The sequence below is a fragment of the Musa acuminata genome, chromosome BXJ2-4 (genome assembly GCF_036884655.1).
Source record: "Musa acuminata AAA Group cultivar baxijiao chromosome BXJ2-4, Cavendish_Baxijiao_AAA, whole genome shotgun sequence".
NCBI lineage: Eukaryota > Viridiplantae > Streptophyta > Magnoliopsida > Zingiberales > Musaceae > Musa > Musa acuminata.
This window is the reverse complement of record NC_088341.1, coordinates 35217562-35238309: the sequence shown is the minus strand read 5'-3', so window position 1 is coordinate 35238309 and position 20748 is coordinate 35217562. Positions and strand designations below refer to the sequence as shown.

The following is a 20748-nucleotide window of genomic DNA, read 5'->3' as shown; positions in this document are numbered from 1 at the left end:
CCCCTTTCTTGTGAATAGTTGGCTTTGGGGATGCCAAGCAAGAGATAGGAGATAGATACCATATCTAAAGAGTCAAGCAAAACATAGAAAGACATAAAGGAGAACAAACCATAGAGTCCCCTTCTCTCTTCTCAAAATATCTTAATCTCAATTTGCTTGGAGTGCTCACTTCATCAATTTATACTTTATTTGTCCAAGCCATACAAACAATATCAAGCTCAAATAACCATTAATTACTTAAATTAAACACAAAAAAATCAAGGATAGTACGATTTATTCATACCAAGGATAAATGTCTCACTTATTTGAGGTCAATTAAATATAAACAATAAGTTCATGTATAAATTAAACATGTAATTAAAGAAAACAAATTGCCAACTCCCAACCACCAACGACCACACAACTGTGTAAGATTTTTTTCCCGTTATGATACTCCGCAAGAACAACCTAAGCTCTGCCAAGCCGTTCCGACCCAATTTCTCGGTGCTCGCGACACTCAAGAAAACGGACGCGTTAACTAAATCGGTTCCGCGGGTTATTGTACAACATCCACCGAGCAAAAGGAAAACGGGCCGAGAAACCATGGCAGTAAAGACGAAAGGAGAGAGGAGTCGGCGACGATGGCGCTGTTCTCCTCGGCCGCCGCTCCCCCGTCGGCACGACGCCCCACCGGCCCGCTCCTCTCCTTCCTCCTCCCGAGCCTAAGGTGCTCGCTGAACCCTAGCGCTCGTATCTCTTCTGCCCTCCGAAGAGAAGCGCCGGCAAAATCCCTGTTCTTGTCGTCGGAGGTTCGATACCTTCGGAAGCGACGTGGCTCCCCTCGCGGCGACGTCCGAACCGCCGCCTCCCACCTTTGCGAGCAAGAAAGGCCGGCCTTTGACAGGAGTTTCCTCTCCGTGGGGGAAGCCATGTCGGATGACGAGCTCTGGGCCGCCATCCGCCTCCGGGTTCGCACCTTCTACAATTTCAACGAGTCCTACGGTATCGAGGTGAGAATGTCTGGTGATGAGCTCCACTTTGTCCAAAGGTGTTGGTTGTTTTAAGATATCTGGATTCTTTCTTTCCTTCAATTGATTTCTCGTTGGTGGTAATCAAGGGCAAACAAAATGAATGTATAACGTTGAAGGTTTCTTCTTTCCAGCGGCTCCTCACAGACTTCTTTGTTCATAAAGATTCTTAATTTCTTATAAAGAATCATGACTTCCAAACTTTCATTTTCAGGAAAAAAAAAGGCAATCTGATAAATTGATTGATGGTCTAGTCCATTTTTAATTGTGTATTTGGATTGGAAAATATAAGAATAAGATGGGTTTTGGTTCTTATTTCCAGAAATTGAAGCTAAATGCTCGCTTGTGGTGTCTCTTGTATCATATTGATGGTATTTGTTCCTTGTCAAGTTTTGTTAGGATTATAAGGCATCTGTGGCCAAAAGGGAGTTCGAAGGTCTGAAAGATCGCGTTGCTGGGAAAACCATGGGATTTAGAAAAGCTTCTTGCATCAATGCTACTCTGCCAGTATCAGCATATGGAGGCTCCATAGATGAACTCTGCTCTATATGTAAGGTGTGAAGGTTTCTTCATGGATATTAATTTCTAGCCAGATAATGACGTTGCTTTCCTTCAAGAAACTTTATTATGATGCTAATTGCAACTTCAAAAACCTTTTATTTTGTTTGTTTTTTCAAATTTATAAATAACTATCTCCAATGGTGAAGATGTCGGTTTCTGTTGCATATGCAGTTTTCAAAAAAGAAAGGAGACCGAGTAGTTGTTGGAACCTTAGATATCAATTGGTGCCTTCAAATGCCTGATGAATTGACAGGAAAGCGACCTGAGGTATACTTTATATAGAGTTTTATATTGAAATGATTATTATAACAATGAGCTTATATTTGTATAAAAATTGTCGATTGGCTCACCTTATTGTTGGGATAATTTCAAATCTAAATGTCATAATTATGATATTTTCTTTTTCTGTAGCTGTCGGATTTTGACATAACATCAAAGAGTATCAATTTGTGGGGAATTTTTGATGCACAGTACTGAAATCTGATAAAATGCAGTTTGACAGCAATACCATTTTATTATGGCAACCAACAAGTTCTTTTTAGCCCTATTCTATTTTTCATCTGGCCATTGTTGTCTGCTTATCATCCGCTCTTCACTTCTTGTGATGATCACGAGTCCCTAAACCTTAGTTCATCGTTTAGCATTTTATAAATGTTTTTTATTGAGTCTGTTCCGACCAAAACCTGTCACGATCTAGTCTAATGGGATAGCATGTATGTTAACTTTGTTCAGCCTAAATCACTAGCTCAAAATACTTAAGCCGAAGTTAATAATAGTACACTCATCAAATCCATATAAGTCATCTAAGTCTTTGTCCACTTTTGATGTGATGTGGGATTAAACCAGGTGTTACAATGTCTCCTGTTTAAGGGCTTGACGTCCTGGCCCAACATAGCCTAGAATCAGACCATTGTATGGTGTATGTTAGGTATAGCCTAGGGATGACTCTACTGCACGACGTGTCCTTTGGCCCCATCTGTGGGTAGAGGGCATCCTTCCATGGGTAGTCATTTCCTATTGGAGCCTCTCACCATGCCCAATATTATGTCAGTTCTGATATCAATTGTCACGATCTGGTCTAATGGGATAATTGGCTTGTTAACTTCATTCAACCTAAACCACTAGCTCAACATGCTTAAGCTAAAGTTAATCCATTAAACCCATATAAGTCATTATAAGTCTTAACCTATTTCTAATGTGGGACTAAACCGGGGTGCTAATCCACAAGTTCAGCTGAGAGATAATTTTCTGCTAAAATTAACTAGTCCACATACCAGTTTAGCCGTGTAGCTAAATACCACCGAGTATGAACTAAACCAGATTAAAATATTTGGTAGTGAATAAGATGTTTATGTGGGAATTGATAAAAGAAGATTTCTTCATGGAACAACACATATTTAACATACTAGAAGTTTGAATGATTTATAAAGGTTAGCATTTGATCAGACCACAATTTTGTCAACCAAATCTGTGGGTTTTAGATGCTGAGATCTAAAAGTGAGTGGTAGACCATTTTATAGTTCTGAGATGAGCTTGAAAAATAGATGAACCATGCTTTGAAACTATCCTAACTCTTAAGCATTTATTTATGAAGTTGTGTGCCATTTCTTTAACTTTTTTTTTTCTTTGGTTGTAGTTATATGGTCAATGACATCAACTACCATTACCAGATTAGCTGTAAAGCATGTTAGAACTAGTTCGTTTAGTTTGGAATTTCATCTACATGTGGTACCATTTTGTTATTACCTATGGTATAAATATATCTTCCATGCTACATATTCTAATTTAGAATATGAGATCGTGTCAAATGTTTAACATCATTTGTACCTCATTGTATTTGTGTTGTCAGATATTTATTACATTTTTGACAGCTGAGTTACTTACAGATTTGTACATGCTTCTCTTAGAATGTATCTAGATTTAGAGATTTACTGTCTGTTAGATTACCAGTGAATGTATTGCCTTCATTTTTGTCCTAGTAAAGAAAACTTGGTATTAGGCATTTATGAAGAAGCAACTTTGCAGGGGCTTGGAGCCGACCTCACAAGGGCATATTTAAGTAATGTATGTGTTGCCAAGGAGTTGCAAAGAAATGGCTTGGGCTATGCATTAATTGGAGAATCTAAAACAGTTGCTCACTCTTGGGGTGATTGTCTCTACTATGTGTATATCTTTTCATATAAATATTTGATTTTCATTGCACCATTTTAACTTACATTTAGCCTGGACATAACAGTTTGTTTTGTGTAGACAGTAGACAAAGCCCAAACCTCTTGGAGATTAGGACTAGTCTCTAGTCTGATCAGAGAAGATATATAAAAGATGGATTATTATCTCGAAAAGGTTCAGAGAGGATTTATCCCATTAGATTTATTTGAATATGTGGTGTCCTGTAAATTAATAAGCATACACAATCCATAGGTCTATATTCTTGATACGAATGGAACTTGGAGTTTGTAGGGAGCTACTGAGCAATCATATTGGGTGCTATTCTTGATCCATTCAAAAGACTGCAATATGAGTCCGGAAGACCAACAAAGAAAGGGAAGGTTCTTACTGGTCAGAAACCACCAACTTATATGGTTGAAGTATACCTAGTTTGATTTCATATCATGGTTTCAATGGACATCAACTCTAGAAGTAGGCAAAGGACCTTGACTACCATGAAATAAAGGGGGCATTTGTTTTCAGCCAAATGAAAACTATTTCTCAGCATCCGGAAGTTTGGACTTTTGCACTACCAATATAATCCAGTTTGGAATAGACCAGATATAACATGACAGATGTTACTTGCAGAAATGAGGAATTCCATAGTCCCTCACTCAACCTTCCTGATGGTTGTCAGCAAATACGTGAATGGTTTAAAATGACCAGCCATCCTAAGCCATTATAATAGCTGGACGCTTCTTGAATTTTATCATAATGATGGGATTAGGCTGATGGTGGTTTGGTTTTCATCATAAATGACTTTCAATTTTGATTTTTTTTTTCTTTTCGAAAGCTATGGACATGCAATCCGATTGTAGAATTAGTTTGCATCATCAAACTTCTGGATTTTTTTTGGTGGTTCCAAGTTCATTATCTACTTTTGACTGTGCTTGCACTAAGAATATGAACATTTAAATACCCCTACTCTGACCAAAGAAATATATTTGCCTAGGATATTATTCAGTCGCATTGAGTATTCGGTGGTTGATCTGTCGTTCTAAATAGATATAAAACTTTTGCATGTTCATGAAGGAGAATAATCAATTGCAGATTTGTGCTTGGTATGGAATGCTTGGTAAAAAGGAAGATGTTTATTTTTTAATTATGGACTCTAGATTCTCTCAGCTTAAAGCCCAGACGGCAATGCATTATGTTTGCTAGTAGATTAAATTCTTAAAAAATCTCTTTCCAATATTTATTTGTCCTGTTAACTACATTCCCTTTCTATTTAATGCACCAGGCATAACTGATCTATATGTTCATGTTGCGGTTGACAATGAAGCAGCACAAAAATTGTACAATAAGAGTGGTTTTATTTATGAAAGCGAAGAGCCTGCTTGGCGAGCTAGATTTCTTGGCAGGCCTCGGCGATACTTGCTTTGGACTGATTTAGGTAAATTAAGTTAGATATTCACATTAGTGGTTTTGATAGCAAAGCTGGTCACAAAGAAAAGATATGGAAATGTATGTCAGCAACATTCATGTGTATACTTTTATCTTTTATTTCACATCAATCAAAATGATTACATAGTTTTGTTGCTGATGTTTATCTTTCACAAGATGACCAATATTTGTCATTGTGTCAGTTCTTGCACTTAAAATTCCCTGCATCATAAGGTGTTCATTCAGATAGTCCATGCCATACTTGTACCTTTGGAAAAGGTCATCTGTTAGCTCATGTTCTCCCATACTGGAATATGAATTCTGATGGCTCCATCAAGTTCTGCATCATGCTCATGTTCTCCTACATTTGAGCTTTGTATTTTTATTCTGGTTCTCTTGGAATGATCAGTAAATGGTGAACAAAAGTGGGTGGTGTTCATAATGGTCCTCGTTTAGGTTTACATGTCTGAAGCCTTACAAAGATACAGGAGCATTTTAGATATTGATGGCTAGAAGATGATCGTTCCTTCTTTCTTCACATTGGTGAAAGCTTTCGAGGAACTGTAGATGTCAGTTTGCGAGGAGGATAAGAAAAGATTAGACTTCCATTATCCTAAAACCCTTGTGCTGATTTCTTTGATTCTTACCATGAGACCTTATTAGTTCTTCTGAACTATCTCTGACATGAGAATTGCCGGGAGCAGTCATCTTGGCATGTCTTCTGTTCTATCGTTTTCTTGATGAGAGCCATTTCTGCCGTGACTGCTCCTTTCTGCATACTCTTTCATTTAACAAAACTGAGAATTAGTCTGCTTTCCATTGCGGTTGAATCTTACTACATGACAGGAAGAAAACGTCAGGGCTCGTAGCTCATCATGGTTAAAGTGGTAGAGAAACCATGCCATCGACAAGCAGTGAAGAGATCTCGAAGCTCGCGTAGGTCTCTCTCTCTCTCTCTCTCTCTCTCTCTCTCTCTCTCTGTGGTGATGGGATGCTTGGACAAAGGGTGTGTCAGGGGATCGTACTGCCTCTCACGAGCGACGACTCTTCCCACGTGCACAGGATTGATTGGATGTACACTTGAGTTCTTCTCTCGCATCACATGCATCTTGTCCATTCCAACCCTAATGCCTGCTGCATGCATTATTTTGTATTTTTCAAGTAATATTTTAATTTCTTTTGACAATATCGGAACAACGAGATTCATCATGATTGATCCCATTTTTTGAGTGATAGACATGATCCATCCAGTTTAGCTATTTCTCATGATCAGCTAACTCAAAATGCATGACTTGCTTGAATCTAACTCTTTCCAAGTAATATGGAACAAGGAAAATAGCTAAAAGATTGAGCTGGTTGAAGCCGAGTCCTGTGCAAGGTCAGAATAATATGAACTTGACTATTTCAAAGTCGTGTGGGGATTCACATTTCTGGTTCTCTGCATCGCAATCATTACAAGTCTTATTTATTTATTTATAGTGGATGAGAAAATATGTAGACATGAGGCTCAGTGAACAGTGTTGAGGTATTTCGGGACATGACAGATCATGACATGTCTTGTGTAGCAGCAGCTCGCTGGTAGTGAGTGGGCAATGTCCTGTTCTCAGTTCACGTGTTCCTGTAGTCTCTTGTGCCCGGATATACTTGTGCTGTTACTTGCAGGTTTGCTGGCACAAAGACACAGTGGATAATTGCACCAGGAAAGATGAAGCGAGGAGGTCATGGTGTTCGTCTTGGATTCAAAAGGAACAGGGCATCGAAGGGCCAAATATTATTGTATGCCTTTCATGGTAGCTGCAGTGCTCATGCTTGGTTTGGCCTAGCTTATCAGAAAATTCATAGCCGGAGGAGCCTCACAGTGACAGGCTAAAGTAGCTTTCTAGGGGGTGTAAGCTTGCAATCAAAGACATCGTACTATGTATTTTATGCAAATACATAGTTAAAGAAAAGCTCTGATTTGATTATTAGATTATCATGCGCAACAGAGAAGACCTTGAAAACTCTTAATAGCACAGCTGAAACATGGACTTGAGAAGATGCTCAATCTTCTCACTATGCCTGAGTATTTATCGAGAGACATTTTCTTGATTGTAAGGTTAGATTTGGAGCATCCGAACTATGGCAAATGCAGGATTCTTTTGAGAAGCATATGAAGGACATCAGGCCATACTAGATTTGCAACAAGGAAGGAGAGGAACACGATGAATCACAACAACATGTGGGGGTGGGGGGGAAGAACAGTAATTTTAAGAAAGGTGAAGTTTGCAAAAGAGGCTCAGAGAACGCAGCTCTGTTACCCGTGGCATATACCAATTTCCTGGAAACAAGCACTATCAACCAAGGTTGCAGTGCCATGGGTTGCTTGAGCATGAAATCAGCTGACAAGGCTTCCCATGTTTCGAGGGGAAGAAGACACTCAAGGGAGTAATCAAACAGATTGGCACTTTGGTTTCGGTGTCATCGGACAAAGCACTACAACACGAATCCCGATCCACCATCTAACCCGAGAATCCATAATACTGATTAGTCTGTCAGATCTTCCTAAAGTGCCCTACTATAGGACATGCAAAATGGAAGGGGTCCCCTGCCCTCTAATGATTCAAACCTGGGGGGATGCATGCCTTTGTTGGGACAGGGGGAGCCCATCCATGTGTGAGAACAATGTGGTTTAGGGCAACCCCTCTATGCATACAGTACAATAATAGTATCTGTACCTTATCATGTGGTCCTCCTTTAGAGCATAGAGGTGGAGAGAAAAATACTTGTGAAGGTCAAGGTCCACTGACCCATATGCTTCCAAGGACCAGTGGAGGTGATGAGGCCATGGTCTCATTTATCCTTTCAGATTTTGGAGGCTCACCAGCTTCGATTTCCTCACACCACTCTGATTTGATCCTTCCTTCTTTCTCTCTCGTAATTAACATAAGATGTGGTGGCCATTCATGTTGCATTCGAAGCTTAGGAAGTTAACAGTTGGATAGTTTGCTTGGGGTCATGCAAATATCTGTTCTAAAACCATCACATCAGTAGGAGCACTATTTCAGAAAAAATAAATAAAGTGGAATCAATTATTCTTCGAGTCTTCACATCATCAAAGTCTTGCCCAACTTTGTGTGGTATTCTTCTTCCATCCAAAAACATCTTACCTCCATGGATCTTTTTTACCAAGCTCATGTTGTGTCCACGATGCAAAAGTTGGCTGCACAAGGAAGTACGTGACTTGCATCACTAGTCATCTTGAAATCCTCTGCGGAGCACATGAATGGAACGTACACTCTTCTTTTACTCTCTTCTTCCCCCAGTGTGCCAAATTGAATGAGATCATAAGCTTTAAGAGGGTTTCTTTTGCTTGACGATAAATACCACGAGAGAGAACTATTTGCAGAACTCACCGTGAAGTTACTTCCGTAGCCATTCTTCACAACCTGTTGACTTTCGGGTGCATCCTCAGAGTCAATGCTGCAATGACGTGAAAGATTATTATCAGCAGAAATCACCATGAAGTTGGAAGATAACAGTTACTTGTCTTGGCAAGATAGAATTAGTTGTATTCGAAGAACAATTAGATATCCAAATCATATTCATATTCTTCGCATTTATATGTGATCTATGGAACTCATAAGAGTATGGCGGGGGTGTTTTCCATACGTAAAGAGTCGTATCTTTGTACCTCAGTGAAGATCGATCGATGCAGAGACAGTAAAAATCGACATGTATTTACACACACGAGGAAGCAAACGCAAAACGACAACGGCGAGGAATATGAACGGTCTTAAAATTATGAGCTCTTTCTAAAAGAGAAAACAAAATACAGAAAAACCTGCCATTTGATTCTCTCGACAGGACACGGAAGAACACTACACTTCCAGCCCTTCCATCGTCTTGCTATGTTGGATGGATGATGTTAATGCATTCTGTAAGTTGTTTCCGGTGCGATGCATTTGACAAGCTTATAATGTGGAAGGAATGCAGAAAACTTGTTCCTTTTCTTCTTCTATCCGAGGAGACGGTCACTCGTGCGCAGATCCCTCGGAACAAAGATAAAAGAAATGAATCAAGAAGAAGACATGTACAAGAACGGAGTAGACAGGCGGAGGCATGAATACTTTGAGACCACGATCGTTCTTCTCTTGAGAAAAAGGAAATGACTTTAGCGAGAGGGCAGGGGAGGGGTCATTCGGAGCTCCAAAGGCGATCGACCCCATGTGGATACCATGTGGGATTTCTTCCCAAAGCCGACCGAGGCTACAAAGAAAAGGTCGAGCACCCACATCCATCACCATGTTTCCCGGATCCTGCTAATCCCACTTTTCACAGCACCCCGGTCTTCCAACCTTGTGCTACATATCTCACCTCCATCGTTCTCAAACACAAACGTGGAAGAAGACTCAAACTCGATTCGAACCACACGATTTGGGCGGAATGGATCAGTTCACAGAATTTTTCTGGACCATACGATCTCCCAAGTACTGATGTAACAGTTCAGTTCATGCGCGACGAGATCACCTCGCAAAGCTTCGTTTTTATGCATCAACCAGTCGTCAAGCATGACAACGAGAACCGATCGTGTTGTCAGAAGACCATTATTATTTCAGATGATAGTGCGTGTGTTGTCCGAACGAATCACTTTCAGCACAACTTTGCGTGGAGTTTCAGAGGAGGAGGAGTTTAATTTTGTGCTTAGTGTCGATCCAAGCAGGAAAACAGTAGAAAAGCTCGATCGTTCTGACTCATGAATGCGTTGCCGGGGAGATACTACAGTGGAACCCTAATGACCAGCATGGCACTTCTTGGGCATGCATATATGGTCCTTCCCAGTGCCAACTTGTGATGTGGTTTCTCGCAGTGCAGTTTACTATGGGTGACGTATGGTGCGGTGGGCCTCCGGCACCATGTGCATGCATGTGGTGTGTCTCTTCCCGGTAGACCCCTTCTCCCGACCTCCCTTTCCATGGCCCTGGAACAAATTGGTTTCTCTGCTCATACGCCCCTTAGCCTCCATGCCATCCTCTTCCCCATGGAGAAGTCCACATGTTATCTCTTCTTCCTGTTTCATTTCTTGTTTATCCGGACACTTGGTGCCTGGCTGTTTCCTAACACTAATGTCTGCACTGCACAATCATAATAATCCACAGTATACACGAAGACAAGTTCTTCTTTCACATGACTTCTCCATGTGCCAACCAAGTCAAAGAAGCCACTTGGTTTCTCGCCACTGTAGACCTCGGCATAGGAGGCTCTCATCTCAAGAGGCAGCCAATGTTTCTCTTGGTTTTATCTGCTTGCCAATGGCCTTTTCTAACCTTCATGACTAGGTGAAAGAGAGAGGCAGGGTGGGGTGGGCGAGGGGATAAAGTTTTACAGTACCATAATGACCTAGCGCCACATGCAATGCTTTCAAGAACCTACTCACGAAATCTTCCAGCGGAGCTACCTCTCTCCTTCCTACCCTCTGTCTCTGTCATCTCGCTCCATATAAGCAAAGCAAGCCTTAGACACACTGTACTCTTCCCTTCCAACCACAACCATGCAAGCCACGAAATCGTTCGAGCGAGCTTTCCTCAGGCAACTGCTTCGTGTCTTCCGACTATCTGCTGTTTCGTACAAAAGCATGAGCTTACAAGAGAGGAAGAGCGCCATCAAGCTGTCGGCGGATGTGGCCATGGCCTCTGCGAGAGGCAGCAGAAAATGGACTCGTGGCCTCATCGCGAAGCTCTCCGAGGAAGACGAGCACAGGTCCTTCCTCCGGCTCATCCTGGGAACGGAGTACGAGAGACTGACCAAGCCATGCCACGGCTCATGGAAGATCCCAAGAAGCAAGAAGATCGTGAGGAGGAGCCTCAGAGTGTGCTCAAGGAGGAAGAACAACCTACGCGCACCGCACGGTGTCAAGAGCAGTGTCCTCGCCAGGACTCTGGTGGAGAAGAGAACACATGCGCTCAAAAGGCTTGTTCCCGGGGGTGAGTCCTTGGATGGGTACTCTTTGTTAGATGAAGCCTTGGACTATGTCATCTCTCTTCGAGCTCAGGCGGATCTAATGCAGAAGCTTCTGACGACTTTCGAGGCATCAAAGCTCAGGTAATTAAGCATCATCATCACTCTTATCTGTTCTCCTCCCTTACATCATTGATTTGCGTTGACCATCTTTGCACCATTTCTTCATTACTTGCATCCACAGTGCTCTCAGCAAATGCACATTGCCCGAAAGAAAAGCTTCGTTCGTTGGCAAATGAGGGATGTGAGGTGGGAGGCTGGTATTCACCAGCAAAAGTTGACAGAAAAGGCTCAGCTAAGGCCAAAGCTCACACTGTAAAATGGGAAGAACGTGGTCTCTGAAGAAAGTAACATGGGAAGAATGTGGTGCCTGCAACGAGTGGTTTGTGATATGCTTTGAGATTGAAGGTCCCAATGTGAAGGACCGGAACTGCGCATGTTAAACCTCATCATATGGTTGTATATTTCTGCTACTTTGGTTTGCGAGAGTGGAGAGGGATTAAGAAGTGGAACTTTCTTTCCTTTTGCAATCGATGTTACTAGCTCTTGTAGTTACCATCACATACAAATGTGTCTGGGAAAGCAAGAAGCAGCAGCAGCAGCTCCTCTTTAAAGCACTCAAAATCCGTGTGCTGTTTGAGCAAATTCACTCAAAAGTCTATTATGAATTATTAGTTCTCTTTATACTCATTCGTATATGCACCGTTTAGTCTATAAACATTTCGAGGAATGTGTTATATGAACAGAAATGATCATAACTGAGTGTGTTGATATATATCATGGTAGAAGTGGATTCATCAATCAAAAGGGAAAGCTTTCAGAAACAGTAATGCTTTCATGCTTTTTTGTTTCTTTTTGAGATCAAGAGAACAAGTCTCTGCATAGTGTCGTGTTCATGTTTGTATGTATAATATCCATCAACCTCTGAGATTTACGATTCAGCAGTCTATAACACCGTTAGTGAACTGAGATCACTTGGACATGGTTTAGCTTTTTTAAGTAAGAAGCTAACGTCATGGATGTTCGTCTTAGGACATTCCATTAGGTGATGATCATCAATTGTTGTACTGTAGTTTGATGGATTATTATGGAGTTATGATCCAGTTTAATGTTGTGGGCCAAACATTAAAGGAATTAGCCTCTAAGTTTGAGGGATTACTCTCGATTATTTACACGATTTGATCGATCTATTGTCGATTATTTTGTGATTTGGTAGGAAAAAAAGAAATGCACCTATTAACACTAAGAAACAGCTTTCGATCAAATAAAGGTTGGAGTAATTTGTACTAAAAGAAATTAAATGCAGAGCTTTTAACCATCCAAAACCTCTGAATGTAGCTATCATGTGATGATGACTGATAGCTTAATTAGGATCATCAGACCAAACAGCTCAACATCACATCCACAAAATTTTCTTTTTATCTCACAACATTTGATCATCAAGATATATGTGCATATATATCTCCAATTACATCCATACATGCATTTACTTGGATAGCTTTCCTGTTGCTAAATCCAACAATTTCAAACCATATAAACATGGCATGAGGATATATCTTCATAAGGATCTAACTTATTTGCACATTTTACATAACAGCTGAAATCCTATAGCAAGACAAGGCCAAAAATTTCCACATCAGTGCCCATGCAATGTTTCCAGTTGCCTTCCTAAGCACTAACACAAGCAAGTTGGTCTTGTGATGAAAATATTGTCCAGAACAACAATTTAATACAACAGGGACAGAGACCATTTCACTCTAAACAAGTTATCAAAATCTTTCATAAAAACAGAGGAGTTATCATCAAATTTTCTTGAGGATTGAGTTACAGTATGGCAGTGATTAAATGTTATGGTTTAAAACATACATAAATTGATAATTTGATGATGATGTATCAAACTCACTAATCAAAACATAGACACATTGAGGATGGATAGCTGGTTAAAACTTGGAACTGCTCATCTTTACCACTTTAAAGAGAAAAATTCTCAGCTTGAAACAAAATTCCACAGTAACTCCTCTTCCAGTACACACAGGTTTTTGCCACAAAAATAATTCTTGGCACAAAGTCAATATTAAAGTATCTAATTAGAGGAGCAAAATCTTAGTTTGTGAAACCTTGCAACCAATGCATATGATCATAGAAATATGGTGAATGTTGATTCAAGCTACAGCTTACAGGTGCTGAGTGAAGGTATTTTACTTGCATGGGGGGTTCTAAGTTTGGATTAGAGGAGAACAGAGAACATAGATAAAAGATGGTCCAAATCTATGACTAGGGACTCATCAAATACACAGATGGGTCCCTCAAATTGATATGTTATATATAATAGACCATGCAGAGATCTACATGTTTGGGTAGGTAATGTGTCACTACCAATGGCCCTGAAAACTTCATGTACCAAATGCCATTTCTAAGCATAACAGCTCTGACAATTTGTGGCTTCTCCAAGTGTAAGCTCAAGGAAGTCCATATCGCTGCTACTCCAACAGTTTTACTCTACAAACAACAAGAGCAGTACAGTTGCTCAAACATTGAAGAATGTCAACCCAGACTTAAGAATGGAAATCTTGAACTCCTAGGATCAAAACACCACAATTCTACATGAAGCTGCAAAGCTACAGTCGATCAATCTTTTATATTAACTATGATACAACATTCAATTCTGGTGGGTACCTCATGCTGAAACTCATGCTTTATGCCCATGTTTATGGCATCATACTTTGCACATATATCTATGACTATGACTACTCACCATGATATGGGCAGACATGAAATTTTAGATAACTAATAATTCTGAAAGAAAAAAAGTATATATCGAGCTTTAGAATACAGGACATATCTGTGAAGTTTAGTTTGGTATAATTATATATCTATGAGAGACATGAGTGCCAAGAAAAAGATCAGTTATGAATACTTGTACTATCATCCAAGAAAAAGGCTCCTCATGGTAAATTGATATGTAAATCCAATTGCTTAAACAACTAGAGACACGATTACAGGTATCAAGTATGCTCTTCGTCTGAATCGAAAGATGTAGCCAAACATTCAACCAGTGATACCCTTACATTTGATTCTTCAGCTGAACTTCCATGTGGCTTCAACTTGGCCTGACTTTCACAATCTGGCTCAGGATGCTGTGCCTGCAAGAGATTTTGATCAGGTAATCTTGAAATACCAACTGCAGCTTCCACAGGCATTGTATCTGTTGAAGATACTTCGCCAGATGATTGTAAACAAGTTGCATCAACAATTTCATGTTCTGCATTTCCGAATCCAACCATATTGCTAGATCCAGAAATTTGATTTGCAGCACTTTTCTGTAATCTGGAATCCTGTAAAGAAGTGATGAAAGCTAAACTTCAAATATCTAAGGAAAATGTTACAATCTGCGGTCTCTGCTTGCGGCAAACCAGTATGATAAACAAAAAAAGAGGCAACAAAGAGATTGGGATGGTCAGAGAATCATAGAAGAACAGCAAACTCACAATCACGTGAAGAGAGTCCCATATAGCTTCCATGACCATGACTTCTTCAAGGTTTACACTTAGATTTTCATTCCTGCATAAAAACTTCACAATCACTAACCCTTTCTAGAAACACCAACACACTAGGAATAAAGAAAGGACTTATTGAAAAATAAATGCCTTCATCCTGACCATGTAATCCTGCAAACCCCAAATAACATTGCCTGTTTATGACGTTTAATCAATGGAGGACTAATTATTTGTTTATAAGAGGCATGAACATCCTGATTACAGATAATAAGACAGGGTATCAACTTACATAGTACTTTTGCCATTGTAGAAATAGTGTTGCAAAATATAAATCAACAACATGCACTCAGTGAACTATGAAGATCAAACGAACCATCATTTCAATTACACGACGAGCATATCTAGAGGGACATTAGCAAAGGCTGTTGCTGGTAAATTTTGCAGTGCAGCAATATAACAAAAGGTTACAAGAAATGATATTTTCATAAGATCTGATGATGGAGTTCAAAAGAATAGTGATGACAAGAATATATACCGGATAGATAACTCTGCACACTTTCACAATTTCAACAGATAAAGTGATTTTACAGGGTAAATTATGTAATTTTCTGGTCCAGAAAATATTTAAATACGAAAATTCAAAATCATATTTATTCCTTTTTCAGTTTATTTTCCAGTATGAGTCCTGCAAATAAAAGCAAATTAATTTGAATTATAGAGAATGCATAATTCACACAGTTTTGTTTAGAACTTATGAATTCCGCTTAGTGATGCACCCAAGGCCATGACAATTTTTCACAGTGGCAAGAATCACTGAGAAAATTAGTGACAATGAATCTCAACAATAAGGGCATTACAAAAATTCAGAATAATAGGGGAAAGACATAGCACAATATATGAGGGGAAGTACCAAATGACCTGTTATTGCAAGTCCGGAAAGGACCATCCAGGTCATTTCCTTGCATCAGAGAGGCCCCTCGTTCAGACATTTCCCTAATATTCTGCGCACCTGCAATAGGCACAGATATACTATATTGCAACGGCAAAAGTAATAACTTAGAAACAGAACTAAATAGGCACAGATTTTTCACCTCAAACTTTGTAAAGGGATATTAGAATTTGAAGAGAAGTGGAGATTCACCTGATGGTATAACTTGCCCAACAATTTCATATTCATGTTGCATCCTAAGTTTTGCTTCAGTGACCTTTTGCTCTTCCTATAAGCGAACAGCAAAGTTGCCAGAATTTAAAGGACAGTGAGAACATATCATCTATTCTTTTCTGGATTGGATAAGATATTTATATATGAAGCACATGAACTCAAAATTCAATCAGAAGTAAGATACATACAGCTCGTTCTAGGTCCTTCTCTCCCTCAGTTCTAGCACCACGATACTCAACTGCATACCAGGAAGTCTTGCAGAATGGGCATCTTTTATCAATAAGTACTTCAAACGAGGCGACAAGTTTTGAAATAGAAAAATGAAAACTTTACAATTTACAAACAAGTCATACCCAATGATATCCATTTTAGCCATCTTAGAGAACATTTTTAAAAAAAAAACAGGTCACATAAAGAAAGAAGCCATTAGAGAGATGTCACCCTACTATATTAAGTACCAAATGAGCCCTGCCGACACCAACCAGTTTGTTAAGTTTTAAACCATTCTTTCATCATGATGTGTCCTCTTTACAAGTTGAATGCCATTTCAAAGGTCTGAGGTTTCGTAACATGCTTGTTTTACATCCTTGCTTCTTGTCCAATACTAGTAAATTTTATCTTGGCGTCAGTTGTCTTGGAGGAATCATGTCAGCCATCACTTTAATCTAATGCAGCAAATCTCATCCAATGACAATGGATTCTGTTTCCAAAAATCAAAGTACGAGCATAGTAAATTTTGAGTGAATATCTGTAGATGGATTTGAATTGAACAAGTTGTCATAAGTGCGAAAAAAACTCCCCATGACAAAATTGTTTGTTGTGCTAATCTCCTACATTTCAATTAACACAAGAATACAAGGATACAGATGAAACTTTTGATGGAAGACTTTCTCTGATTACAAGCCAACATGGAAGAAGGTAAAACCCAATTATGTAGAATGATAGAATAATCCTCCTAAAACTTTAGCAGATGGTTCATGAACTCGTAAATAAGCAGTGCTATTTCTATGGATTTCTATCAAAATCAAAAGAAATATATGAAGTAATTTGGCAGTCGTGTCTTTGCAAATTCCAACAGAGAACAATGTAATATACGTTTCTACAAGAGAGGCATCATGACTCCAGAAACATGGTGATGAGAGTAATCAAAGGGTGTGTGTGTGTATATATACACAGTTACACACGCACACACATGTTGGTTTGGTCAACTTTTTGTTCTCTGTCGGCAGCAACACCACAGCAGCTCAATTGGAAAAGACATGAAAACCTGATTATTGGTCACCTTTTATCTTTTCAGACAAAAATGACTATAAATGACTCTAATTCATTTCACATGCATTCACTATCACAACCAAGGAAAGAGATGCAATTCGGGCATCCAAATCAAGATTCATCAACAGCAATGATTCATGAAGGTAAATGCAACGATCAAACACGCAAAAAGATACGAATTGAAGAAAGTAATGCAGGCAGAAGTAGAACCACAGCACAAAACGATGAAGACAGTGTAGGATACTGAACGGGACGACTCGCATCGGAAGGCTTCATCTGCAGAAAACACTCTGCAATTTTTATAAAGGAAGTGTTAAATGATGTTGGCAAATAATAATAAGAAGCAATATACGCCTAACGAAACAAGATTAAGCAGATTCCCCACCAGTGCAAATGCCTTTCGAGCAACACCGGGATCGATTCAGGCTGGGATAGTACTGTCCAAAGGCAAAAAGGAACGAGCCTGCTCGTCAGAAGCCATGGCGAACATAAAACAGAGAGAGTTCGAACAAAAAAGACGCGATTTTGATGGGAGGGCAAGAGAGAGGGGATTACGAAGAAGCAAATGGGGCACTCCTCGAGGTCGCGGGGGTGGTGGGGGAGCTCGTCGAGGGCGTCGAAGCAGGGGGCGAGCTTGCGGGCGAGAATGAGCTTGCGGAGCTTCTTGTAGTCCAGATCGGTGGGTTGCCGAAGGATGCGCTGCGGCCGGGTGAGGCGCTCCTCCACCGGCCTCCGACGGGAGCCGCTGATCCGGTTCCCCATCCCCGCCCGCCTCTCCCTCTCATCAAGGGACTAGGGCTTGGGATGGCGCAAGGGGAGAGGAGGAGTAGCAGTAGGAGGGAGTGGGAAGGAGGAAACTTTTAAATCAAGCAGGGTATGGCAAGAAACGGACGTCGCAAGCAAAGTAATGGGAGTAGTAGCCGCAGTGATCGAGTGAAGTAGAAGACAGCATGAATGTTGCCTATGTTCCGTGGAATCACAGAAATGCCATTGGGTTGGGAGTCCTTCATCAACATTGCTAGATTATTATGGAGGGAAAGAATCACTTGGCAAATTATTTTAGGAACTGTTGTTTGTTTTATGACTTAGCTGCAGATTTCAAATTTTTTATTTTTTTATTATGTATATATCTTTTAAAAGTAAGTGATTTCATAGATTATTTTTTTTCTTTTTAAAATTTTTTTCTTTGATATATTTTATATTTCATAAATCGATACGTCAAGTTAGACTAGTGAAACATATACGGGTTCGAATAAAAAATATTTCATTAGAAAAAATATTTATGGGTATTACAGAAAAATAAAAACACCAAATACTAAATATAAAAAAAAAATCATCATTCAAAAATTTTTTAATTTGAATAAGAAAATAGGCTTCTTTGAAGTATTTTCTTTTAATCAAATTACATTGTGTCAGAATATGAAAATGTAGGGAGATGCATTCATGCAAATGTAAGCTATTTTGGAAGGCACAGGTGAAAATATAGAATTTAGAGGAATGTAAAATGTTCAATGCATCATGTTTGATGGGTTTGTATCAGATGTGATTATTCCCTAAAGCATGTTTTGGTTCCTACACAGCACTGCAAGATTGTAAGGTTACTTCTTATGCTTGATCAAGAAGTATTCTTCCAAAAAATTAATATGATGGCAATGAGCTTTGCTTGGTAAGAACACAAGGTATTGCAGGCCTAAAGTTATATAGAATGGTGTTACAAGATGATGCTCAACCTGAGGCTGAAGAATGAAATGGCCCAATGAGATCTGCTCTGTTGAAAGCTGAAACACAAAAAGCAGTGCCAGCCTCGTCTCACTAATATAAAACAAGATGGAAATTAAAAATTAACATTATTGGATAAATTCATATAATAAGACATGCTTTGTGATTTAATGCTCATATTTGTGAGAGAAAGAATAATTTGATAGGATTGATTGCTCATCTGATTTAATTTGGTAGAATGAGACATACAACTTCTTTGATTACATCTCCTTCAAAAGAAAAAAAAAAAAAAGACAAAATGGTACTGCCAGCTCATTATTAATAATTCCAAAATATATTTAAAAAATCAGCTTATTTTCAAGGAAAAAAAAAGTAAAAGAAAGAAAAGAAAACCCTTTTACCAGCCAAAATTTTCCTTGTGAAAAATAATGTCAGCCAAAGGTCATGTCAGATTGTGTTCACTAATGCAAGAGGAAATAAATAATTAATCCAAAAATAAATTTTAACTTACATTAAAAAATCTGCAAAATATAAATTATATTAAAGAAATGGTGCTAAAATAAACTGAATTAAAAAAAAAACAAAGTTAAAAGAAATTAATGTTTTCTGAAGGTTAAATAAAAATTAAAATTTCTGAAGGTTAAATAAAAGTTAAAATTAATTTTTAAAATTAAAATTAAAATTAAAATTTCCTTGTGAAAAATAATGTCAGCTAATTTCTTAATTAAGAACAAAGGTAATGTCAGATTGTGTTCACTAATGCAAGAGGAAATAAATAATTAATCCAAAAATAAATTTTAACTTACATTCAAAAATCTGCAAAATATAAATTATTCCGTTGCCGGGACTCGAACCCGGGTCTCTCGGGTGAGAGCCGAGTATCCTAACCAACTAGACTACAACGGAGGACTTTTCTAATATAAAAAATATATATTTATGAAAATTAAAAAAAACCTAGAGGAAATAAATAATTAATCCAAAAATAAATTTTAACTTACATTCAAAAATCTGCAAAATATAAATTATATTAAAGAAATTGTGCTAAAATAAACTGAATTAAAAAATATATATTTCTGAAAATTAAAAAACATAATCCAAGAGGAAATAAATAATTAATCCAAAAATAAATTTTAACTTACATTCAAAAATCTGCAAAATATAAATTATATTAAAGAAATGGTGCTAAAATAAACTGAATTAAAAAAAATATATTTCTGAAAATTAAAAAAACATAATCTTCCGTTGCCGGGACTCGAACCCGGGTCTCTCGGGTGAGAGCCGAGTATCCTAACCAACTAGACTACAACGGAGGACTGTTTTAATTCAATTTTTATTTTAATTATAATAAGATATATAATTAAGGTAGGCCACTACCTAATGTTTCCACTTACGTTGGTAGTAGTAAAATAAAAGCAATGAATATAAAACAAATGTCACATGACATGTGTTTGGCATCAGCGAATTCAAAAGGTATATACATCCAACATGTAAGGAGTAGAGTTAATATCTCTACGGTCTCCAACGTGGAAAGTGACGTGGATCGGATTATTCTGAATTTTCCGATGTTGGCGTAACCCGTCACCGCAGTGGATCGGCTTTAAACAAAGCACGACGCGACATGACGGCGTCGAGATTCCCTACTTTCCACGACACATGATGTGCGTTGGATTAAACGCACCCAGCGGTCACCAATCAAACCATCACCTCCGCGTACGGTGCGGGCCACCCTCGACTATGGAACAGCATGCGGACATCGGTGACTCATCACGCACGACACGGTCGGTGATGTGACCGTCACTTCGTGGCCGTCGATCTTATCCTGACGGTGATACGATCGACTACTTGTGGTGAGTCAATAGCGACCGTCGAACTCACTCGACGTCGTTGTCCACTACAGCGTGGTGTCGATGGCCGCGCCAAGGCTCGTCTCGTGATTCGTGCCACA

General features: G+C 39.0%; 3 protein-coding genes, 1 long non-coding RNA gene and 2 other non-coding genes across 8 annotated transcripts; 2 read left to right on the top strand and 4 right to left on the bottom strand.

Moving 5' to 3' along the window:
• Positions 1-575: 575 nt before the first annotated feature.
• On the top strand, positions 576-5319 carry LOC135582810 (GCN5-related N-acetyltransferase 7, chloroplastic-like). 3 transcript variants are annotated; one of them, XM_065105140.1, is made up of 5 exons: positions 576-989; positions 1407-1562; positions 1740-1835; positions 3594-3733; positions 5017-5160. In XM_065105140.1, exons 1-5 carry the CDS (start codon positions 621-623, stop codon positions 5024-5026), a joined length of 771 nt encoding a protein of 256 aa, XP_064961212.1. In that variant the 5' UTR covers positions 576-620; the 3' UTR covers positions 5027-5160. The 3 variants fall into 3 exon arrangements, with proteins under 3 accessions (XP_064961212.1, XP_064961213.1, XP_064961211.1); XM_065105139.1 differs by having other exon boundaries at positions 578-989; positions 3594-3714; positions 5017-5319; XM_065105141.1 differs by lacking the exon at positions 3594-3733 and having other exon boundaries at positions 5017-5156.
• Positions 5320-8121: 2802 nt separating this feature from the next.
• On the bottom strand, positions 8122-9517 carry LOC135609163 (uncharacterized). Its single transcript, XR_010485692.1, has 3 exons — positions 8984-9517; positions 8552-8618; positions 8122-8448 (listed from the first exon to the last, which is right to left on the bottom strand). It is a non-coding gene; the product is annotated as an uncharacterized LOC135609163 (long non-coding RNA).
• Positions 9518-10562: 1045 nt separating this feature from the next.
• LOC135610521 (transcription factor IBH1-like 1) lies at positions 10563-11714 on the top strand. The gene is made up of 2 exons (XM_065105138.1): positions 10563-11237; positions 11338-11714. Exons 1-2 carry the CDS (start codon positions 10687-10689, stop codon positions 11390-11392), a joined length of 606 nt encoding a protein of 201 aa, XP_064961210.1. The 5' UTR covers positions 10563-10686; the 3' UTR covers positions 11393-11714.
• Positions 11715-14020: 2306 nt separating this feature from the next.
• On the bottom strand, positions 14021-17987 carry LOC103982515 (E3 ubiquitin-protein ligase GW2-like). Its single transcript, XM_009399461.3, has 8 exons — positions 17640-17987; positions 17470-17521; positions 17329-17374; positions 16001-16082; positions 15792-15867; positions 15569-15659; positions 14642-14714; positions 14021-14488 (listed from the first exon to the last, which is right to left on the bottom strand). The coding sequence occupies exons 1-8, from the start codon at positions 17844-17846 to the stop codon at positions 14159-14161; spliced, it is 957 nt and encodes a 318-aa protein (XP_009397736.2). The 5' UTR covers positions 17847-17987; the 3' UTR covers positions 14021-14158.
• A 1649-nt stretch (positions 17988-19636) lies between these two features.
• On the bottom strand, positions 19637-19709 carry TRNAE-CUC (transfer RNA glutamic acid (anticodon CUC)). Its single transcript has one exon. It is a non-coding gene; the product is annotated as a tRNA-Glu (tRNA).
• Positions 19710-20040: 331 nt separating this feature from the next.
• Positions 20041-20113, bottom strand: TRNAE-CUC (transfer RNA glutamic acid (anticodon CUC)). Its single transcript has one exon. It is a non-coding gene; the product is annotated as a tRNA-Glu (tRNA).
• Between the last annotated feature and the right edge of the window lie 635 nt (positions 20114-20748).

Excerpts from the sequence above, each read along its gene's own strand:
- LOC135582810 (XM_065105139.1), top strand. The coding sequence starts at position 621 with ATGGCGCTGTTCTCCTCGGCCGCCGCTCCCCCGTCGGCACGACGCCCC. Across the intron at positions 1,563-1,739 it reads AACTCTGCTCTATATGTAAG|TTTTCAAAAAAGAAAGGAGA; the intron begins GTGTGAAGGTTT and ends TTGCATATGCAG. Across the intron at positions 3,715-5,016 it reads AACAGTTGCTCACTCTTGGG|GCATAACTGATCTATATGTT; the intron begins GTGATTGTCTCT and ends TTAATGCACCAG.
- LOC135610521 (XM_065105138.1), top strand. The coding sequence starts at position 10,687 with ATGCAAGCCACGAAATCGTTCGAGCGAGCTTTCCTCAGGCAACTGCTT. Across the intron at positions 11,238-11,337 it reads TTCGAGGCATCAAAGCTCAG|TGCTCTCAGCAAATGCACAT; the intron begins GTAATTAAGCAT and ends TTGCATCCACAG.
- LOC103982515 (XM_009399461.3), bottom strand. The coding sequence starts at position 17,846 with ATGGGGAACCGGATCAGCGGCTCCCGTCGGAGGCCGGTGGAGGAGCGC. Across the intron at positions 17,522-17,639 it reads AGTGCCCCATTTGCTTCTTC|TACTATCCCAGCCTGAATCG; the intron begins GTAATCCCCTCT and ends GCCTTTGGACAG. Across the intron at positions 16,083-17,328 it reads GATGCGAGTCGTCCCGTTCA|ATGCCCATTCTGCAAGACTT; the intron begins GTATCCTACACT and ends TATTGATAAAAG.